The 24,216-nt window shown below is 44.0% G+C and overlaps 1 protein-coding gene across 1 annotated transcript; it reads left to right on the forward strand.

The window, feature by feature from the left end:
- Positions 1-19,212: 19,212 nt before the first annotated feature.
- LOC123445207 lies at positions 19,213-22,482 on the forward strand. The gene is made up of 2 exons (XM_045122163.1): positions 19,213-19,689; positions 20,549-22,482. Exons 1-2 carry the CDS (start codon positions 19,430-19,432, stop codon positions 21,945-21,947), a joined length of 1,659 nt encoding a protein of 552 aa, XP_044978098.1. The 5' UTR covers positions 19,213-19,429; the 3' UTR covers positions 21,948-22,482.
- Positions 22,483-24,216: the final 1,734 nt, after the last annotated feature.

A 24,216-nucleotide genomic window follows, 5' to 3' on the forward strand; every position in this document is an offset into this window, starting at 1 on the left:
GAATAACACTTTAAGATACATATCAACCAAGACCCTAATGTCACCTAGATACTCCATTGTCACCTCAAGTATCCGTGGGCATGATTATACGATATGCATCACACAATCTCAGAATCATCTATTCAACCAACACATAGAACTTCAAAGAGTGCCCCAAAGTTTCTACCGAAGAGTCAAAACGTGTGCCAACCCATATGCATAGGTTCCCAATGTCACGAAACCCGCAAGTTGATCACCAAAACATACATCAAGTACTCACATGAATATCCCATTGTCACCACAGATAGACACGTGCAAGACATACATCAAGTGTTCTTAAAGACTCAATCCGATAAGATAACTTCAAAGGGGAAACTCAATTCATTACAAGAAGGGAGAGGGGGAAGAACACCATAAGATCCAACTATAGTAGCAAAGCCCGCGGTACATCGAGATCAAGACATCTCAAGAACACAAGAGAGAGAGAGAGAGAGATCAAACACATAGCTACTGGTACATACCCTCAGCCCCGAGGGAGAACTACTCCCTCCTCGTCATGCAGATCGCCGGGATGATGAAGATGGCCACCGGAGATGGATTCCCCCTCCGGCAGGGTGCCGGAACAGGCTCCGGATTGGTTTTTGGTGGCTACAGAGGCTTGCGGCGGCGGAACTCCCGATCTAGGTTTCTTTTTGGGGGTTTCTAAATTTATAGGAATTTATGGCGGTGTAATTACGTCGGTTGGGCCCACGAGGAGGTCACAAGCCTGGTAGGTGCGGCCTAGGGGGTGGGGGCGCCTCCTGGGCTTGTGACTCCCTCGTGGCTCTTCACGCCTTCTTCCAAAGCTTCGGGGGTCTCTTTTGGTCCAAAAAAATCATCGCGAAAGTTTTATTCCATTTGGACTCCGTCTAAAAAAGGGTCAAAAATACGGAAAAAAACAGAAACTGGCACTTGGCACTGAGTTAATAGGTTAGTCCAAAAAAAGATATAAAATAGAATATTCATGTATATAGAACATCCAAAGTTGACAAGATAATAGCAAGGAACCATAAAAAATTATAGATACGTTGGAGACGTATCAAGCATCCCCAAGCTTAACTCATGCTCGTCCTCGAGTCGGGAAGTGATAAAGACTGAATTTTTGATGTGGAATGCTACCTAACATATTTGTCCTTTGTAACTTCTTTCTTGTGGCATGAATGTTCAGATCCGTAAGATTCAAAACAATAGTTTACTATTGACATGGAAACAATAATACTTCAAGCAAACTAGCAAAGTAATCATGAACTTTCGAAATAACAAGGCCAAAGAAAGTTATCCCTACGAAATCATATAGTCTAGCTATGCTCCATCATCCCCATACAATGAATTTAAATCATGCACAACCCCGGTATTGGCCAAGTAATTGTTTTTGCACTCTTACTTTCTCAAACTTTTTCAACTCTCACGCAATACATGAGCGTGAGCCATGGATATAGCACAATAGGTGGAATAGAGTGTGGTGGAGGTTGTGAGACAAAAAGGAGGAGATGGTCACATCGACTCGGCGTATCAAAGGGCTATGGAGATGCCCATTAATAGATATCAATGTGAAAGAGTAGGGATTGCCATGCAATGGATGCACTTAGAGCTATAAGTATGTGAAAGCTCAAAAGGAGAACTGGTGGGTGTGCATCCAACTTGCTTGCTCATGAAGACCTAGGGCAATTTTGAGGAAGCCCATCATTGGAATATACAAGCCAAGTTATATAACGAAGATTCCCACTAGCATATGGTGGTGACGAAACAAGAGACTCTCAATCATGAAGAACATGGTGCTATTATGAAGCACAAGTGTGGAAAAGATAGTAGCATTGTCCCTTCTCTCTTTTTCTCTCTCTCTCTTTTTTGGGCTCTTTGGCCTCTTTCCATATTTTTTTTGTGGGCAACTTTGGCCTCTTTTTTTTATTTCCTCACATGGGACAATGCTCTAATAATGATGATCATCACACTTTAATTTACTCAAAGCTCAATGCTTAGAACGATGATGACTCTATAGGAAATGCCTCTGGTAGTGTACCGGGATGTGCAACGATCTAGCTTGGCGTATGACTCGCTAGCTATCTTACGATCATGCAATGGCAATATGAGAGTGACGACACAAGTCATGAGACGGAACGGTGGGAGTTGCATGGCAATATATCTCGGAATGGCTATGAAAATGCCATAGTAGGTAGGTATGGTGGCTGTTTTGAGGAAGGCATATGGTGGTTTTGTGTATCGCCGAAAGTTGCACGACACTAGAGAGGCTAGCAATGGTGGAAGGTGAAAGTGAATTTATACCATGGACTCACATTAGTCATGAAGAACTCACATACTTATTGCGAAAGTTTTTATTAGTAATCAAAACAAAGTGCTAAACACATACTCCTAGGGGAAGGGTTGGTAGGTGTTAACCATCGCGCGATCCCGACCGCAACACAAAAGATGACAATCAATAGATCAATTATGCTCCGACTTCCTAACATCGCGGTTCACCATACGTGCATGTTACGGGAATCACTAACTTCAACACAAGTATTTATAGATTCACAACACCCTACTAACATAACTCTTAATATCACCAAATCCATGTCTCAAAACTAATTGAGAGGAATCAAACTTCTCTTTGTAATCAATGCACAAGAAGATGGAAGTTTCATTGTATCCTATTTGGATGCCTATCATATTTAGGACTAATTTCATAGCACACGCCAATTACCATGCTGTTTAAGACTCTCAAAATGATCTAAGTGAAGCACGGGAGTTCAACTAGTTCTATAAAATAGAACCATTGCAATGCTCTACAAAGATATAAATGAAGCACTAGAGCAAAAGACAAACTACTCCAAAAGATATAAGTGAAGCTCAATGAGTAGTTGAACAACTATTTGGCTATGTGGAGACTCTCCCATCTAAGAATTTCAGATCCTAAGTACCTTATTCAAACAAAATAAAATGACGCTCCAAGCAAAACACATATCATGTGGTGAATAAAAATATAGCCCCAAGTAAAGTTACCGATGGATTGATGACGAAAGAGGGGATGCCTTCCCGGGGCATCCCCAAGCTTAGGCTTTTTGGTATCCTTGAATATGGCTTGGGATGCCTTGGTAATACCCAAGCTTAGTCTCTTGCCACTCCTTGTTCCATAGTCCATCGAAACTCTACCCAAAACTTGAAAACTTCACAACACAAAACTTAACGGAACTTCGTGAGATGGGTTAGTATGATAACGAGCAAATCAATCACTTGGGTACTGTCAAAACAAGACTCATAATTATTTTCACACAATACCTACTGTATCTTACTATTTCCACAACTTATATTACTCAAAATAATCTATGGAAACACCAAAACAAGCAAACTATGCATTGAAAACAGAATCTGTCAAAAACAGAACAGTCTGTAATGATCTGAATGAGAAATATACTTATGCACCTCCACAAATTCTGAAAAATTATGACAATTAGGGAAATTTGTATATTAATCAGCAGAAAAATGAATCAATCTAAAATAACATTCTGGGTAGGAATGAAAAATAATTTTGTGAGCGCAAAGTTTCTCTCTTTTTCAGCATGATAAAACAACTATCACCCAAACTAAACATAAAGGCTTTACTTGGCACTTTATTGAAACTAAGGCAACAAAACATGATTAATACAGTAGCTTAATCATGTGAACACACAAAAACAGTAAGGATACATATTGGGTTGTCTCCCAACAAGCACTTTTCTTTAATGCCTTTCAAGCTAGGCATGATCATTTCAATGATGCTCACATAAAAAATAAGGATTGAAACACAATGAGAGCATCATGGAGCATATGGCTAGCGCATTTAAGTCTAACCCACTTCCTATGCATAGGGATTTTGTGAACAAACAACTTGTTGGAGCAAGAATCAACTAGCATAGGAAGGCAAAACAAGCATAGCTTCAAAAATTTCAACACATGGAGAGGAAGCTTGATACTATTGCAATAAGTAGAAGCATATGATCCTCTCTCATAGTAATTTTCAGTAGCATCATGAATGAATTCAACAATATAACCAGCACCTAGGGCTTTCTTTTCATGATCTACAAGCATAAGAATTTTACTACTCTCCACATAAGGAAATCTATTCTCAAGAATAGTAGTGGGAGTATCGTAAAAGACTTGAGCACTACAAATTGTGTCCACAATGAAAAAGAAAGGTTTAGCAAAGGGGTTATCGAGAGTATGACAAGTTTTATCATCCCTCTTCTTTATAGCATAACTATCCTCACAATAATCATCATAGATAGGGGGCATGCTTTCATCAAAATGATTTTGATCATTCAAAGTGGAAGAACTAAAAAGATCATCTTCATCAAATATAGCATCCCCAAGCTTGTGGCTTTGCATATCATTAGCATCATGGGTATTCAAAGAATTCATGCTAACAACATTGCAATCATGCTCATAATTCACATATTATATGCCAAGCATTCTATGTAATTCTTCTTTCAACACAATTTTCCTTCCCATCATGCTCACGAAAGACATTAAAAAGATGGAGCATATGAGGCATACTCAATTCCATTTATTTTGTAGTTTTCTAGAGAAAGAACAAGAAACAAAAAAGATTCGATTGCAAGATCTAAAGATATACCTTCAAGCGCTAACCTCCCCGGCAACGGCGCCAGAAAAGAGCTTCGTTGACGGGATGTTAGTGCCGCCTACCTAGCCTCCCCGGCAACGGCGCCAGAAAAGAGCTTGATGTCTACTACGCAACCTTCTCCTTGTAGACGTTGTTGGGCCTCCAAGTGCACAGGTTTGTAGGACATTAGCAATTTTCCCTTAAGTGTGTGACCTAAGGTTTATCAATCCGCGGGAGGCGTAGGATGAAGATGGTCTCTCTCAAGCAACCCTGCAACCAAATAACAAAGAGTCTCTTGTGTCCCCAACACACCCAATACAATGGTAAATTGTATAGGTGCACTAGTTCGGCGAAGAGATGGTGATACAAGGGCAATATGGATGGCAGATATAGGATTTTGTATTCTGAAATTACAAAAACAGCAAGGTAACTAGTAGTAAAAGTGAGCACGAACAATATTGCAATGCGTGGAAACAAGGCCTCGGGTTCATACTTTCACTAGTGAAGTTCTCTCAACAATGATAACATAATTGGATCATATAACTAGCCCTCAACATGCAACAAAGAGTCACTCCAAAGTCACTAATAGCGGAGAACAAACGAAGAGATTATTGTCGGGTACGAAACCACCACAAAGTTATTCTTTCTCATCGATCTATTCAAGAGTCCGTAGTAAAATAACATGAAGCTATTCTTTCCGTTTGATCCATCATAGAGTTCGTACTAGAATAACACCTTAAGATACATATCAACCAAGACCCTAATGTCACCTAGATACTCCATTGCCACCTCAAGTATCCGTGGGCATGATTATACGATATGCATCACACAAACTCAGAATCATCTATTCAACCAACACATAGAACTTCAAAGAGTGCCCCAAAGTTTCTACGAGAGAGTCAAAACGTGTGCCAATCCATATGCATAGGTTCCCAATGTCACGAAACCCGCAAGTTGATCACCAAAACATACATCAAGTACTCACATGAATATCCCATTGTCACCACAGATAGACACGTGCAAGACATACATCAAGTGTTCTTAAAGACTCAATCCGATAAGATAACTTCAAAGGGGAAACTCAATTCATTACAAGAAGGGAGAGCGGGAAGAACATCATAAGATCCAACTATAGTAGCAAAGCCCGCGGTACATCGAGATCAAGGCATCTCAAGAACACGAGACAGAGAGATCAAACACATAGCTACTGGTACATACCCTCAGCCCCGAGTGTGAACTACTCCCTCCTTGTCATGGAGATCGCCGGGATGATGAAGATGGCCACCGGAGATGGATTCCCCCTCCGGCAGGGTGCCGGAACGGGCTCCAGATTGGTTTTTGGTGGCTACACAGGCTTGCGGCGGCGGAACTCCCGATCTAGGTTTCTTTTTGGGGGTTTGTGAATTTATAGGAATTTATGGCGGTGGAATTACGTCGGTTGGGCCCACGAGGAGGTCACAAGCCTGGTAGGTGTGGCCTAGGGGGTGGGAGCGCCTCTTGGGCTTGTGACTCCCTCGTGGCTCTTCTCGCCTTCTTCCAAAGCTTCGGGGGTCTATTTTGGTCCAAAAAAATCATCGCGAAAGTTTTATTCCATTTGGACTCCGTCTGAAAAAGGGTCAAAAATACGAAAAAAAACAGAAACTTGCACTTGGCACTGAGTTAATAGGTTAGTCCCAAAAAAGATATAAAATAGCATATTCATGCATATAGAACATCCAAAGTTGACAAGATAATAGCATGGAACCATCAAAAAATATAGATACGTTGGAGACGTATCACTAGCCGGCCCCGAAGGGCGTCCGACTCAAGGACACAGGCTGCACAGTGCAAATGCGCCCTTCAGTTGGCTCCACGGTCGGCTCCCCCGGACAAAAGAAAAGAAGAAAGTCCAAGCGGTTATATACCTTGCGCATGCTCCAGGTCCGCTTCCTTGGCAGCCAACCGGCCGTCGATATCCCGATACAAGGCCAGCAGCTTGTTGAAGGCCACCACCCGGCGGACGTGAAGGGCCTGTAGATAGTAAGGATGAAGGGTGCCACTTAAAGACTCGACCAGCTACTTCACAACCTACCCGAGCCTCGGGGGGCCACACCCAGCGGGTGTGCTAGCGTGTTCCCACTAGAAAGCATCCGACAGAAAATAAAGACAATGCAAATGGGCGGAAGCACGTACCGCCACAGGCCGCTCGAGGTGGACCAACTAGCTATAGGCCTCCTGGGCACACTGCTGCATCTTCGTGTGGCAGCCGAGGAACTCAGCATGGATCGTGATCTTCGCGGCCACGAGGGAATTTGGAGTGCTCCCACTGGTGGCATCGCTGGCCACCGACCAGGTCTCTTGCAGCTAGGTTCGGGAACCGGTGTTGATGCCGCCCGTGGTCGTCCTCCCCGGCACCACCATAAGGGGCCCAACCCTGGTCCAGGGCATGCCTCCTGGCACCGCGATGCCAGGTCTCGGGGGCACGGGCACGGTACCAGCCGAGGGCGCCCTCTGTCTTGGTGTCCTCATCCTTCGGGGTGCGGCCACCTCCTCCGAGCTGGCGTACGATTGGGAGAGAGAGAGGATCTATAGGGGAGAGAGGGTCTCGGGGTGACCTCTCATAGGCGGGGAGCGGTGCACCATGGTCTGGAGCGTCGGTGGGGTCGTGGTCGAGGCCACAGGACACGGGAGGGCTCGGTTTCGAGTCGAGGGAGTTGCTGGGGTTGGTCTTGTTGGAAATATGCCCTAGAGGCAATAATAAAATGGTTATTATCATATTTCCTTGTTCATGATAATCGTCTATCGTTCATGCTATAATTGTATTAACAGGAAACAGTAATACATGTGTGAATGAATAGATCACAATGTGTCCCTAGCAAGCCTCTAGTTAGCTAGCTCGTTAGTCAATAGATGATCATGGTTTCCTGATCATGGACATTGGATGTCATTGATAACGGGATCACATCATTGGGGGAATGATGTGGTGGACAAGACCCAATCCTAAGCCTAGCACTAGATCGTATCGTTCGTATGCTAATGCTTTTCTAATGTCAAGTATCTTTTCCTTCGACCGTGAGATTGTGCAACTCCCGGATACCGTAGGAGTGCTTTGGGTGTATCAAACGTCACAACGTAACTGGGTGACTATAAAGGTGCACTACGGGTACCTCCGAAAGTGTCTGTTGGGTTGGCACGAATCGAGATCGGGATTTGTCACTCCGTGTGACGGAGAGGTATCTCTGGGCCCACTCGGTAGAACATCATCATGAGCTCAAAGTGACTAAGGAGTTAGTCACACGATGACGTGCTACGGAACGAGTAAAGAGACTTACCGGTAACGAGATTGAACAAGGTATAGGTATACCGACGATCGAATCTCGGGCAAGTTCTATACCGACAGACAAAGGGGATCGCATACGGGATTGATTGAATCCTTGACATCGTGGTTCATCCGATGAGATCATCGTGGAGCTAGTGGGAGCCACCATGGGTATCCAGACCCCGCTGATGGTTATTGGCCAGAGAGGTGTCTCGGTCATGTCTGCCTGTTTCCCGAACCCGTAGGGTCTACACACTTAAGGTTCGATGACGCTAGGGTTATAGGGAATTGTTATACGAGATTACCGAAAGTTGTTCGGAGTCCCGGATGAGATCCAGGACGTCACGAGGAGCTCCGGAATGGTCCGGAGGTAAAGATTGATATATAGGACGGATGGTTTCGGACACCGGAAGTGTTTCGGGCATCACCGGTAACGTACCGGGACCACCGGGACCACCGGAGGTGGTCCCGGGGGACCACCGAAGGGGGGCTGCGACCCCAAGAGGTAAGATGGGCTAAGTGGGGTGGGAACCAGCCCCTAGTTGGGCTGGTGCGCCTCCCCACTCAGCCCATGGCGCAGGGGAAAGAAAAAGAAGGGGGGAACCCTAACTTAGGTGGGCCTTAGGCCCACCAGAGGGGTGCGCCACCCCCTCCTCCCCATCTGGCCGCCACACCCCCCATCTGGGAGGGCTGCCGCACCCCCTAGGGTGGGAACCCTAGGGGTGGCACCCCCTCTCCCCTTCCCCTATATATAGTGGGCACTTTTGGCCTTTGGAGGACACAATTTTCCCTCTCCCTCGGCGCAGCCCTGCACTTCTCCCTCCTCCTCTCTGCCGGCGCTTGGCGAAGCCCTGCCGGGAGACCTCGTCTCTCCACCAACACCACGCCGTCGTGTTGCTGGTCTTCTTCCCCAACCTCTCCCTCCTCCTTGCTGGATCAAGGTGCGGGAGACGTCACCGGGCTGCACGTGTGTTGAACGCGGAGGTGCCGTTGTTCGGCACTAGATCGGAATCGCTGCGAGTACGACTCCATCAACCGCGTTCTAGCAACGCTTCCGCTTAGCGATCTTCAAAGGTACGAAGATGCTCTTATCCCTCTCTCGTTGCTGGTCTCTCCATAGGAAGATCTGAACATGCGTAGGAAAACTGTTGAATTTATGCTACGTTACCCAACAGGTCTACGACCTATGAAGGGGAGAGAAGGAGCGGAGGACTGCGCACGTGTGAGCTTGCTCACTGGCCGAGTTGACGGTGCTCGGCATGTGTGGGAGCGGAGAGATGGAGGAAGAGAGAGGATGGGGCTGACCGGCTAGTGTGTCTCGGACGCCGAGGTGGCCTCGGGGGACACGCTGGGGAGGCCCGAGGTCGTCGGAGCCTAGGATTTGGGGGCGGCTATAGCGTGGCTGGGCATTGTAGCATGCTCCACAGCGTGAGTTTGGCATGCCCTAACATTGTTTAAGTGCTAGGGGTGTGCCCACTTATGTCTAGGGTGTCCACGTGGAGTAAACAAACTGGGGAAGCATTGGATGCTCTGGTGGGTGGCTGGGAAGGTGATGTGGAGGTAAACCCAGCTCTGTTCTGGTTGTCTAGAGAGGTAAATGGGGTTTTTACCCTACTCCATGGTTGAGCAGGAGCTTGAGACTTTTACTCGAGGTAGAAGAGGCATAGGAGGGACTCTGGTAAAAATATGGGGTGAAGGAGAATAGTAAAAGGGGTCAAAATAGTGATTTTATCAATACACTAGAAGGTGTTTGATTGTTGTTTGGGCAAGATAACATTCCTTAATTGTTATGAGATTTAACAGGATCAAATAATGGGTAAAAATAAGCTTGATCACAAGATTCGATCCCATTTGAAGAAAGTTGGCAATGCAAACTTGGTAAACCCTAAAAATGGACAAAATTGGGTTTCTTTAGATCTATCCAGGCAAACCTATTCTCCTTAATGCACCACTAGGTGTAGTGGCATTATTTGGTGATTAGAGAATGCCCATAAAGTTTGGTATCAAGACAAGAAACTTGACAATGTAGAGTTTTTCAAGTTTGGATCTGGACAAAGAGGGTTTTGGAATATTTTGATGAATCAAAAAAATTAGGATTGATGTGGAACTTGGCAAGATCATCACATATATCATGTGTGACTTGCTAGAATATTCCTGGAACTATTTGCAGATATTTCCTATAGAAATATTTCAAATACTTCAAATGGGCTGAAAGGGTTTTGGAGGGTTTTGTCCAATATTTTGAACATGACCGTGTGTTGAAACTCTTATATATGGAAAATAAATGTCCACTAAGTTTCCCTAATTTTTCTCAAATATTTGTGAAGCATAAAAATATTTTTCCCTTCTAAAAGACCATTTTGGTCTCGTAAAAAGGTATTTAAATAAAATACAAAATTAACTTTTTAAATAATAATTTTGTGGTTTTGGGAAGTATTTTTGATAATAGGATCCAAATAAATACTTCGGGAAAACATCTTCCCTAATTTGAGGCCTTGTAGTACAAACCTCAATTGAGGGGGTTTAGAAAGCTTAGATTAAATAAAAGAATTTTGCACAAAATAATATTTCGTAAAAATAGTTTTAGGTCCTATACACATGTCATGGTCATTGTGCAAATATTTGTCTGAAGGAGATGAGTCCAGAAAGAGAGTATTTTTGTGAATTTAAAACACAAACAAGCACGCAAGCAAACAACAATCAAGTCAAGCATCACAAGCACACACAAAAGTTTTTGTTGGTCCTAATTTTTGAGCTATGTTAAATTAGTGATATAAGGCAAAACACACGGTGTGACAGACCTACCCCCTTACAAGAATCTCGTCCCCGAGATTCCTAGGCTAGGCGTTGAATAGATATAGAAATCTCGGTCTGAGGTGGTCTTCACATTCCCGTGTTTCTTCTTCTTTGGCATGATTGCTCCATTGGACCTTGAAGTGCTTGAGGATACATCTTCGATTGCTTTGCTGCACTTCGTCTGAGGGTGAATGGTATTTTTGCAATATGCTAGGCTTGACTAAAGGTCCAGGGCTTGGTGAACTAGGTTCTGGCAAGGGTCTGGATTGCGTGTGTACTCCAAAGACTGAATATGTGGCAAAGTAATGTGTGTGTGTGTGTGATGTCCCTCGGGTGTTAGCCATGTTGGTTAGTGGCATTGTATTGCCTTGTGCTAGTCAGAGAGGGTTAAGATTCTGGGGCACCTTCCTGGTGATGTGGAAACGTTGGTTCCATTGGAGCAGACGATCTTTTGGTGCACGCGGTCTTGAATTGTTGGGGCATTGACGTCTATCAGCGTCGGCTTCTTGTTGAGGTCCTCTGCTTGGCTGACCTGTCTAGGTACATTCTTTAGTCATCTTCGGCCATTTGTCTTTGTCGTCGTGGACACACGTTTTCGGCGTGTCTTCGAGTGTTTGGTCTTCTAGCCTCTTCATAGCCACTTGCGAAAAAGTCTAGATTGAGTCTCATCCCTAAGATTAAGTTTAGAGACCTAGTGCTAAAACAGGTTCTACCACCTAGGAGAGTTTTTGAGGGAGTCCTAGATGAGCATGCTATCCAAAAGTACAGGCCGGCCATCCAATCCCCAAGGTCTTAGGCTTGGCAAGTGGGGTGAACCTCCTTTGATAGGTGTTTCACCATGATCCAGTCAGGATCTCTTCCTTGATTGGGACAAAAGGGGCTAGTATCAAAGTCATGACAGTCGTTCCACTCCGTCCCAGGCATCTAAAGAGAGTAGGGATGTCATGCTTATCATACACCATCAATGGTGGGGGTGAGGGGGTTATCGACTTCTCAGTTCCCTCCTAGTTACGAACTGATAGGTGACCATTTAACAAGGGGCTCTTTAACTTCTCTTGATGTGCAAGGGCCTCATCGTGCTTGAATGCTGGTGCTTCTGGGGCTTATTAAAATAGGACTAAGGTGTTCATGGAGTATGTCAGAAGAGTGGGCATTTGTTGTGGGTGGTCACTAGTTGATACGTCTCCAACATATCAATAATTTACAAAGTATTCATGCCATATTCACCTATGTTTACAGTACTTTTATATGGTTTTGATGCACTTTATATGATTTATTTAGAACTAACCCACGTTGATGTTGTTTTCAGCAAAATTACCAAGGTGTTGTTTTTGTGCAGAAAATAAAAGTTCTCAGAATCACCCAAAACTTTTTTATATTTTTTTCTATAGGAAATAGGCAATATTGGAGCGAAGAACCACCAGAGGGGAGCCACCTGTGAGCCACAAGCCAACAGGGCTCCCCCTAGGTCGCGCCCTAATGGCTTGTGGGGCACACATGGCTCCGTTTGGCGTGATTCCAATGCTGAAAATACTATATATACCAAAAACCCCCCAAAAAAGAAAGAACTTCCGCTCCGCTGCCGAAACTCTTTGTATCAACGAAAAAACCATCTCGGGTCTTTCTAGTACCCCGCAGGAGAGAGGATATCATCTTTGGTGGCCATCTTCATCATCCCAGCGGAGGCCATGACGAGGAGGGAGTAGTTCACCCTCGGGGCTGAGGGTATGACCAGTAGCTATGTTTTTACTCTCTCTCTCTCTCTCTCTCTCTCTCGTGTTCTTGAGATGTCACGATCTTGATATATCACGGGCCTTGTTAATTTAGTTGGATCACATGATATTATTCCCTTGCTACCTCGTTGTGATGAATTGAATCTTTCCCTTTAAGATCTTGTTATGTTGGATTGAATATTTTGGTTTGAGAACACTTGATGTATGTCTTGCATGCGGATACCCGTAATGACATTGGGGTATTCAAGTGATTCACTTGATATATGTTATCGCATCAACCTGCGGATTCTGGTGACCTTGGGGATCTATGCATAGGAGTTTATTGCATGTTTTCATACTACGTTCTCTGATAGAAATCTTGGGGAGATCCTTGAAGTTAATTGTGTTGGATTGAATATTATAGATTTAAAATTGTTTGATGCATGTCGCATAATTTACCCACGGATACTTGAGGTGACATCGGAGTATCTAGGTGACATTAGGGTTGATTGATATGTATCATGGATGTTATTCTAGTATGAACTATGGGGCTGTTTGTGACACCTATAGGAATAGCTCAAAAGATTGATCAGAAAGAATAAGTTTGAGGTGGTTCTACTACCTACACCAATTTCATCTTATTGGTCTCCGCAAGATAGGAACTTTGGAGTGATTCTTTGTTGCACGTTGAGGGGTGATCATATGATTCTTGAGTAAACATGTTTGTGATGATAATTGTGGATTATAGTTGCTCGTGTCATGCTTAAATGGCTAGGAGTGGATAATGATTTATTTTGCATCTCAACATGCATTAAAATGGTTATGATGTAGTATGTTAGTATGATATCCTCCTCTGAGTAATTCGAGTAGCTTGACTTGGCACATGTGCAAACATGTAGTTGATTCAAAACCAATGCAGCCTTCATGATATTTGTGTTCAGAGTGTTTATATCCTACTCATGCTCATGTTCAATATTAATTATTCGCAATGCATGGCTATGACCATTGTTGCTCTCTGGTTGGTCGCTTCTCAATCTATTTGCTAGCCTTCACTTGTACTAAGCGGGAATACTGCTTGTGCATTCAAAATCCTTAAACCCAAGTTGTTCCAGATGAGTCCATCATATCTACCTATATGCGGTATTATTCTATTGTTCTAAGTAAATTTGCATGTGCCACCTCTAGCCATTCAAATAAACATATGTTTTGTGTCCTCGTACTGCTCATGGAGCGAGGGGAATTTAGTATCTTCCATGCTAAGCGTGTTATTCTTAATATGGGCGTTTACTCACATATCATTGCATGAGAGAGCTTGGTAAAAAGGATGCTCAATCCTTCCTAATCAAAAGTAAATTAAACAAACTCCCCTATAAAGTTGATTGTTGGAGGGCACCCATGAATTCGGCTAGCCATGGCTTGTGTATGTATGGTGGAGGGGAGTAAACTTTAAAATTACACTTGGGAACCGCTAATAATGTGTTTAGCATGCAAGATACTGAAATCTTTTGCCGTGACGTTGACAGGAAAAGCACACCACCCAAAAATACAATTTCATCTCTGTTTTTGAACAACGAGCTCTGGCACCACTACAAATCAATGATCCCCTCTACAAAGGTCCTATCTATTTACTTTCATGGTATTTATTTTCACTGTTGAGTCATTATCTTCTCATCAAAGCACCAGACTTGAGAGTGCTATTATCATTTTTATGCATTGGTATAGTTAATGTTGTATGTGAGCATGATTGGATCTCTTCTACCCGGAATTACAATGTTTAGTCGCTGCTTGAACGACAAAGGTGGTCTGTATTTATGTTTTCTGGTCTTAGAAAGGTCTAGCGAGATACCATGTTGTCACATTATATCATAATTGTTTTGACAAATTGATGGCATCTGAGATATCTTATTATTGCTCGCTAGTTGGTCATGTTATTATTGTGAGTAAATATGAGACCTAAGTGTTATCATTGACATGGTTAGTTTATAATCTTTGTTTAAAACTTGAACACTAGTTAAGCATATATATGCAGCAACGAGAACAAAAGATATTGTAAAAGTCTTCCTTATCACTTTCAGTTTATCAACTGAATTGTTAAGCTTGGGGAAGTTGATAGGTCCCAATTGTATCTACTTTTCCAAACACTTTTCCTGTTGTTTTGGACTCTTATTAGCATGATCTGAATGAAACAAACCCGGACTAACGTTGTTTTCAGCAGAACTACCATGGTGTTATTTTTGTACAGAAATAGAAGTTCTCGAATTGAGCTGAAAATTGATGGAGATTATTTTTGGGATTAATAAACAATACTGGTAAAAGATCTATCGAAGGGGGTCCACCGAGGATCCACGAGCCTGGTTGGTGCCCCCCACCTAGGGCGCGCCTATGAGCTCGTGGGTCCCATAGACCTCCGACTGGCCTAATCTCAACTCCATAAGTACCGTCTAGCAGAGAAACAAATCCAGGAGAAACTTTCGTCATGTTTTATGAGACGGAGTTGTCGCCACCTCTTGTACTTCCTTGGAAGGGCTGGTGTGGAGTCCGTTTGGAGCTCCGGAGAGGGGGATTCGTCATCGTCGTCATCACCAACACTTCTCCATCAACAATGAAATGATAATCACCGCCGAGAGTGAATAATTCCTTTGTAGGCTTGTTGGATGGTGATGGGGTTGGATGAGATTTTTCATGTAATTGAGTTATTTTGTTAGCGCTTGATCCCTATTATCCACCGTGTTGTGAGATTGATGTTGATATGACTGTGCCATGCCTAATGCTAGTACTATAGTCTGAGTGCCATAATTTCAGATGTGAACCTATTATGTTTTCACGAATATGAGAGTGTTTTGGATCCTATCTTGCAAGTTGTATGCACCTATTATGTCTTATGATCCATAGACCCCAAAGTGACAATAGTTGGGATATTCTCCGGGGATGGCCGTAGTTTGAGGAGTCCATATATGCACCATATATTTATGCTTTGTTCTGGTTCTCTATTAAAAGGGGTGCTTAATATCCCTTAGTTTCCCTTTGGACTCCGCTGCCATGGGAGGGTAAGACAAAGATGTCATGCAAGTTCTTATTATAAGAACGTATGACTATATACAGAATAAATTCCTACAGTACGTTGATGAATTGGAGCTAGTTGTGTGTCGCTTTAGGTTGTAACTGTTACATGATGAATGTCATCCAACATACTTATCCATGACCCATCCAATGTCTATGCTTTTCACATATTGCTCTTCGTTAAGTTACTACTATTGCTACTACTGATACAAACATCACAATGGCTACTATTACTATTCTTGTTACTATTGCTATTGTGCAAATAAACACTTTGCTACACACAGAAATTCCACGTGTGGTTGAATTGAAAACTGATCTGATCCCATTGTGTCGAATCAATAAATTTGGGTGAAATACTACCATCGAAGACTATTGTGATTCCCCATACTCGTGGGTTATCACTTATGGAGATGAACTTGCTATAGTTCTTTGTGTTAAGAATGAAATTGTTGCTATTGCACACACACATGATAGCCTGATTAGCTTTTTGAACTCTCTTAACTAGACTATATCGAAAAAAATTGCGCTTATTAAGGATTATATTGATGGGTTGTGTGTTATGATTGTACATGATGATTTTAATGAATATGCATATGCTTGCTGCTACTACTTGCAATTATTATGAGAGAGGAACCAAATCTTCACCTCTTTGTATTTCTAATACGATAAAATTGCAAGAAATTACCTATGATATGTATTGGCATCTACTTTATGTGAATGAATTGTTCTTTTATGACATGTCAATGCACAGGAAGATATTTAGACTCCATGTTCTATGATATATATTACTTTGTGCTCAATACTTAATTACAGATCATTGTTAATTAAAATTGGCTTTGATATCTTAGGATTCAGGTGGATCAATTACTTGAGCACTATATGCCTAGCTTAATGGATTTAAAGAAAGCGTTGCGAGGGAGACAACCTAAAAGTTTTAGAGAGTCACTTATTTCTGTTGTGCTCTTTTAATTTATTTTTTTAAAGGAACCTTAAACTTTTACAAAAAGAAAAGTGGAAGTGAGACAGATGAGCAATGTGGAAGTGGGGCTAGCCTTGAACTTTGTTCATGCCCATGGACAATTTGTGAACCTTGATTATAGAAACTTTTCAAAAAAAATAATTATCCATATTTTACCGTGCCAAGGTGTACCTTTAGTGTGTTTAAATTGCTTATTTGATATGTGCTATGCAAAAACAGAAATTTTGGTTGTAGCGTTTGATTTTCATATTTTACTGGAACACCAAATGTTTCTGAAATTTTACACAGTACTGCTATGTAAAAGAATTATTATGTCCTAATTTTATAGAATTGTTTGAGTTACAGAAGTATATATTTCATTTGCATCTTTACTAATGGTCATGTTTTTTGTAAATTGTTGGTATAGTTTCTTTATGTGCTTATATTTGAAATCTTGTTGAGCCCCATTGATTTGGGAGCCATAGAATTGTGATAGCATACAGTGCATAATGTTTGATTATAATTATACAATAATGTTATGGCAAGACATGGGATTTTATGTTATATGTACTAACCTTTTTAATAAAAGGTATGTTAAGTTTTGTGTGGATGAAGTGTTCGAAGATCAAGGAGATACCGATATGATAAGAATAAGGAGAGACAAGAGTTGAAGCTAAGGGGTAACTAAGGCACCCCAAGTAAATATTCAAGGAGACTCAAGCGTCTAAGCTTGGAAATGCACTCGCAGTCATCCCATCTTTCTTCCTCGACAATTATCGGTATGTTTTGGGTTTTGTTTCGTTCACATGACATGCATAAATTTTTGGAGCATCGTGTGCCTTTCCTTTTTCTTTTAGTTATGCACCATGCTGGTATAGTATAGTCCTTAGTTGATTTATAAAATGTTCAATGCAATTCACTTATATCTTTTGAGTATGGCTTTAATTATATAATGCTTCATGTGCTTCACTTACATATTTTAAAGCTTGGATGTTCGCTTCTCTACATTGAAAACATCGTTATTTGTTGAATGCTTTTTTTTGCTTCATTTATATTTATTAGAGTGTGTCCATATCTTTTGTAGAAAGAATTAAACTCTCATGCTTCATTTGTATCTATTTAGATAGTTAACACAAATTGGTAATTCACATGGTTAGTCATAAAATCATATAAAAAAACTTGTAGATCTCTGTTTGATTCTTTGCAATAGTTTTACGATATAAAATTAGTTTTCATTGAATTTTCTAATGTTGTTTTCGAATTGTATGTTCATTGCGGATGCAGCTGAGCGTGGCACCTCGTCCCGAATATCAGTTTCTGAGCCGAGGATCATCTGCATCCAGTGAAGAGAAAATTCACAAAAAATACTATAAAAATTCTGTTTTTTTTTGCATGAAAAATAATTTGATGTGTAAGGTACGTTCCAAATTTCAGATCAATTGAGTAGGTTTTAGAAAAAAAAGACAAATTAGGTTTGAACAATACATGAACAATACACTTTTTCCTAGATCTCAAATTTGTCTTTTTTGTCGAGGGTACTCGGATGTCCATATGATCTGAAAGCTAAAGCGCACCTCATGTACCAAATTATCTTCCATGCAAAAAAAGGAATCATAATTTTTTAAATTTTTTACCCCCTCCGTTCCAAAATAAGTGACTTCAAAATAATTTAATTTTGCATTAACTTTAGTATAAAGTAGAGTCATTATTAAGTCACTTATTTTGAGACGGAGTGAGTAATATTTATTTCGAATTTTTTGGTCATCGCGGTATCCACCCTTGCAGTCGTCACCGGTATCCATGTGTTGCCAATGTACAGTGTCCCATGCACTGCAGACATGAGTCATCACATCGCTGCAACCACATTCGCTAGAATTTTTGTCCAAAAAGACCACTAGCCGAATGCGAGAAGAGACTCCTATTTTTCGTGGCGGCAAACGCGCTGGGTGACGCGTGGCACCTGCCGCCACGTGCCGAGGCGGCGGGACCCGCCGCCACCCGGCGAGACGGCCGGCCGGCAGGTGGCACCTGCCGCCAACGCTTGAGGCGGCCGGTGAGATGTTGTGCATGGCGTACAATTTAAGCATGCATGGCCGTGATGCCCGGCCAGCGCTTGAGGCATGCATGTACGCGAGCATGGGCAGCCTGCCGCCTCGAGTGCTGGCGACAGGTGTCACCTGCCCGGCCGGGGCCCAGCCGCCTCGGCCCGTGGCGGCAGGTGCCACGCATCATCTGGTACGCTTGCCGCCACGAAAAATGGGGGGTCTCTTCTCTCATTTCATACCGCATGTAATCTTTTTTGACAATAAAATTCGGCTAATGATCTTTTTTGACAAAAATTCCATACGCTAGCTGCTTCGAGCCGGTTCATCCAACCGCCATTTTCACAGGAGGGATCCAATCCACATCCGCTGAACACAAATTCACCGCGGCGGCGACCATGGCATGCGGCAAAGCTGCGCGCTCGCCGACGGACGGCCCCACTGCCACCGGCGAGCCAACACGGGAACGTGGACGCGCTGGCCCCACCTGCCAATGTCAAGGGCAGTTAAGCGTGTCGGTGCGCGCAGCCAAAGCCCGAACCAAAACCAGCAGCTAAACTACTACCCCGTGGCACTGTGTCGATTACCAGTGGGGTCAGCGCTATGCGGCCCCAGTCGTCGGCGGGAGCGGCTGGGCCACGGCAGGGGCCCGCGGCCGAGGGTGGCAGCGTGGTCAGCTTTAATACGAACCCCACCTCACTTCCCGGGTCTCTTTGCTGCCCTGTCTCGAGCCAAGAGAGAGAGAGAGAGAGAGAGAGAGGAATCCCGACGGGAAAAAACAAAGCAGAGGAGCCAGTGGAAGAAGCAAGAAGGCGGCGTGCAGGCGCGGTGCGGAGAGGAGACCGACGCCCGCCGTCAGCCTCGCCTCCGGGGAATGCGGTGGGGAGCAGGGGGGGGCGTGAGCTTTTAGGCGCTGCTGGGATCAGAGGAGGGAGAGGGGGGGCATTGATGGGGGTGTGGAGGGAGGGGGCCGGGTGGTGCTTCTGCTCCGGCGGCGGGGGGCGGTCGGAGCGAGTCAAGGCGGCCATCTTCTCCGCCAAGGCCGCCGCGCTGGCCGCCGTCTGCGGCGGCCACGGCACGGGGCTCCTGATCCACCGGAACCTGCTGCTCACCACGCACGGGAATCTGCCCTCCGCCGCCGCCGCCGAGGACGCCGCCGACGCGCTGCTCGGCCACGCCCGCCTCGCCGCCCGCCTCGTGCCCCACAGGTGCGTCAGCCTTCTCCCTCCTCGCACCTCCTCCTAGGCTGCCTACTAGCCTAGCCGCCGCCTCACTGAACCAAATCGCTGCATTTTAAATTCCATTTCCGCCTGCGTCTGCGCCGTCCCTGTGGATTTGTTCGCTTCGCCCAGCGATTATTGCCCACTGATTAGGCCAAGATCCGCGTCTCCGGCAGCGGCCCCTGGGCGGGGCCCGGCCCACGCGGCGGATTTGTTCGCTGTTGGTGGTGGGATAGCTGTTGCTGCCGGTGATGATTAACCATAATGCGGCCGATTAGGAGCCAAATTCAACTGCTAGTGCGGTTTCTGCTAGTAGGTGGTTGGGAGTATGCGCTACTATCTTGTTGTAATCATGGTGATCACAAGGTGGAGTTGGAAAGTACTTCGTGCTGTTCTACAAACACTGGGGAGAGACAAGTGCCATTGGTTGGATCCAAGCAAGGACGAGAGGAACATAGAAGTTTTCTTTTTCGGTACTACAGTAGTTAGAAGAACATAGAATTAATGTGATTTTGCGCGGTTGTTAGACTTTGATTCAGATGTGTTTATTTTTCTTCTCTGGAAAGGTTCTTCTTCAGGGACATGGCATTCAAGAAAAGTTGTGTCACAGGCAAGCAATAGTAGTAAGTGGTTGATGATAAAAAGCACCAAGCTTGGAGTCATGAAAAGTTCAAAGTCTTAATTATTTTAATGTCAAGTCTGATCAACTTTGCTGCTCAGTAAACAAAGGGTTTTTCTGGCAGAATTTCATGATTGGTTTTTAAGATGTGTGCTTTGTTGCCATAGTATTTTGTTGTTTCTAACTCTGTCCCTACTTACATTCGTTTTGAAATGTTCATGTGCGCAGATTCTTCATCACCAGCTCGATTCTTGACCTTACGATAGTCGGTGTTGATTCTGCCGAGAATGACTCGACTTTGCAGGCTCAGCAACCTCACTATCTGAAAACATGCTGCAAACCAAGCCTGGATCATGGGAGTGTGGTTTACCTGCTGGGGCATACCGGGAAGAAGGAACTGGTGATCGGTGACGGAAAAGTAGTGATTGGCACGGATAACCTCATAAAGCTCTCCACAGATGGGGTGACATGGTGCCCAGGCTCTGCCGGTTTCGACGCCCAGGGGAACTTAGCTTTCATGATCTGTGATCCAATGAAGCTGGCCTCCTCCCCCACTGCAAGGTCATCTTCAGCATCCTCGTCCTCATCACATTCATCGAAGAAGGATCAGCAAATGCAGTTTGGGATCCCCATATCGGTGGTCTGCGATTGGTTGTATCAGCACTGGCAGGGCAGCTTGGATGAGGTTACCAAGCCAAAGTTACCACTGGTTAGACTGATGTCCAGCAGGAGTGATCACTCAAGCTCCTCATTCACTCGTCGCACTGTATTCAAGCCCGCAGACGATGAGAATGATGATGCATCGGTTACTTCAAAAATGACTTCAAAGCCCAAATACCAGCAGGGGTCAGGTAGCTCAGCCAATGCAAGGATATCTCATGATGCAAATCCTCTGGTCGATCTACGCACGAACAACGAGCAGGGTATTTCAACTCCAGAAATATACGAATCGCCGAGGGGTAGTTCTTGTCAGGGTCACAAGGATCCTGCACCAGTTCATAAGCTCTTGGACATCAACATCCCAGCTAAGGTTCCGAAGACCATCTTTCTACCACTGCCCTTGAAACAAATGCTTTCTGAGGAGAACAATGCGGACACGTCGAAGGCGAAACCCAGGAATCCATCCAGAGAGAATCACTTTCCAGCAGGCCTGATATGGCACCGTAATGGCGAGGCAGATTCTAGGGATCCTCCTGTTGCTCTTATGGAGGATTGCAGCAGTGAGGGGCAGTCGAGCTCGTCACCGGCAGAGCGGTCGCGGTACAGACATCAAGACCAGTTCAGCAGCGAGGAGGAAACAATGTACTCGGCCGAAACCATGGAGAGCACAAACATTCCGAGCCCCAGGGAGAAGCACGTCGGGAGGAGCCAGAGCTGTGTCAACTACAGCAGGTGGAGCTCTCCGAGGAAACCGTCGATGGTTCAAAACGGGACCTTGAGGAAGCAGCACACGCTGATCCCTGTCCGGAAGACGCATTCACAGAGCACGTCCCTGCCGCAGAGGAGCCATGACTACTTGAGCCCGACGGTCTCCTCGGCCATGAAGAAGAGGAACTCCATGGAGCAGCAACAGCCCCCGAAACCCCGTCGGATCATGGTCCAATCTTCTCCGAAATGGATGTTCTGATGGTTTCCTCTCTTTAATTTTCCAGGAGGAAATGAAACGATGGCGCCGCATCGGCATAGCCATCTTGGAGATCTGTTGCTCCCTTGTTTTCTCCGGGAAGCTCGTCAGCGAATCAATGATCTCTTCGCTGCTCTTCTCTCTAGAATTGTGTGCTTGTGCAGAATGACCTGGACAAATAAAAGGTACTCCCTCGGTTCCAAATAAAGTGTCATGGTTTTAGTTCAAATTCGAACTAAATCCACGACACTCGTTTTGGAAACAGAGAGAGTAAAAGAAAAAGGAAAGATCGACGGAAAAGATAGTGGACCATATACCCTGTCTGGAGGTGTCAAGTGTGAGGTGTTGTGAGGCCATGTGTTTTGTTGTGCAGACAGCCTGGGTATGTACTGAGTACTGCTCTACTAGCATCTAGCTTGACTCTTTTTCTTTTTCTTTGTTTTGAGTGAGAAAATCTAGCTTGACTCATGATTGTACCACTTTTAACTGAATGACTATCAGTTCTTTTGGCCAAGATATGCTAGTAGCTCTGTACGTACTTCTTTGCTGCTTCACATGGGATTTTTTCTCTCGAGAATATGAGCTCCAACATGCATCACTTTTTCAGAGATAACCTACCGATGGCGGCCACACCATCAGTTTTGCTTCACATGGGATTGATGTCTACCATTTTGTTTGCTTTTACTGCCTAAATGAATAAATTAGGTCTTGGGTCTTCAGGTAGACTGAAGAACTGCCGGCAGAGTGCCAGGTGAGGTTTTCTCACCCGTCTGAAACAGGTGCTTCTGCTGATCTGAGTAATGGTGTTGTTGAGGGGAAATGCATTGAAGCACACGGATGCCACGCACCCCTATATGGAAGTAGCATTAGAACACATATCAAAAAAATTGAAAAAACTGAAATTACGATCTGACAAACAATACATCCAACTTTTTTTCCTGTACATATGGATTTTTTCATCTTTTTTACTGACATTACCACGGGCATCCATTCCTCACAAAACTAAACAAGCGTGTACAACGGGCACCCATGTTTCATATCCCAAAAGTTCATATATATTTTTTAAAATTCCTAATATTTAAATGCTATATTCATATAGGGGTGTGTGGTATCGGAGAGCCACAAATCATTTTCCTGTTGTTGAGGCTCAAGAATATGCTTCCTGGCAGGTTTTCCCGGCGCCAAATTATTCTTTCGACGGGCTAAACTCCCCGTACAATTTATTTACGTTGCTGTTATTATGATATGTTTGCGCTTTGTGTCGATGCACGGAGACGCAAAGCTTTCATGCTTCCTCAAGAAAAATCGACAACACAATGCACATGTTTATTTACGTGTAAGAAGTAAGAACCGCGTTGTGCTTGAGTATTCCTAGAGAGGGAGACAAGCCGCCTGTGTCTGTGTGCGCATAGCATTTCATTGCTTCTTTCCGTTCACAGATTTCGCAGGGATCATGGCTGAGAAATGCCTGGCCGAAAGAGGCTATGGGGCTTATCACGCACCACTGGCTGGCGAGTCGCGACGCTTCTCGCTTCTCAGTCGTGAGGGAAGCAAACGCTGCGGCTCTCCTATCCTATCCTATATATGTTCTGTTCATGACAGGCATAGCAAGCATCCCCCTACTCCCTTCCATAACTCAAATTAATCCCCTACAACGTTTATATTGTGTACAAATTAATCCTCTTTTTTGTCTCTTAAAAAGGATGGCCGACCATGATCTTTGCATAACTGCGATGCACACAACCGTCTTTACTACGACAACAGCTCAGACATGCAATATACTGTAGTAGTAGGAGTACAAGAGATCCAAGACAGATGTTGAATCCATCACATTAAGGCCCTGTTTGGAACCACAATAGATTATAATAATCTGGATTATGAAGATAGATTATATAATCTGGTTTATAAAAATAATCCAGGTGGACATGTTTGGAGACCAGATTATATAAAATGTAATTCAGGTTTTACATTGTACAATGACATGTCTGTCCTGTTTATAAAAACAGGACAGTGGCGGTGGCAGTAGGTAATTATCTCCAAGTTTACAAGGGTAATAGGTCATTAGTAATCCATAATCTGATTTTAGCTGGGGTAGAGTAGATTATGAGTTTTTAATAATCTGATTATCTAGTTTTTAAAAATCTACAATATAAACCGTCCTGTTTGGAAACATAACAGATTATAAAAACCAAACAGGGCCTAACACATGCGTCCGCATTGCCGTAGGCTATTGTTCTCCGGCTGATGATCATCCATGCCTGCGCGCACATGG

Source organism: Hordeum vulgare, chromosome 3H, assembly GCF_904849725.1.
Source record: "Hordeum vulgare subsp. vulgare chromosome 3H, MorexV3_pseudomolecules_assembly, whole genome shotgun sequence".
Lineage (NCBI taxonomy): Eukaryota > Viridiplantae > Streptophyta > Magnoliopsida > Poales > Poaceae > Hordeum > Hordeum vulgare.

Excerpts from the sequence above, each read along its gene's own strand:
- LOC123445207 (XM_045122163.1), top strand. The coding sequence starts at position 19,430 with ATGGGGGTGTGGAGGGAGGGGGCCGGGTGGTGCTTCTGCTCCGGCGGC. Across the intron at positions 19,690-20,548 it reads GCCCGCCTCGTGCCCCACAG|ATTCTTCATCACCAGCTCGA; the intron begins GTGCGTCAGCCT and ends TCATGTGCGCAG.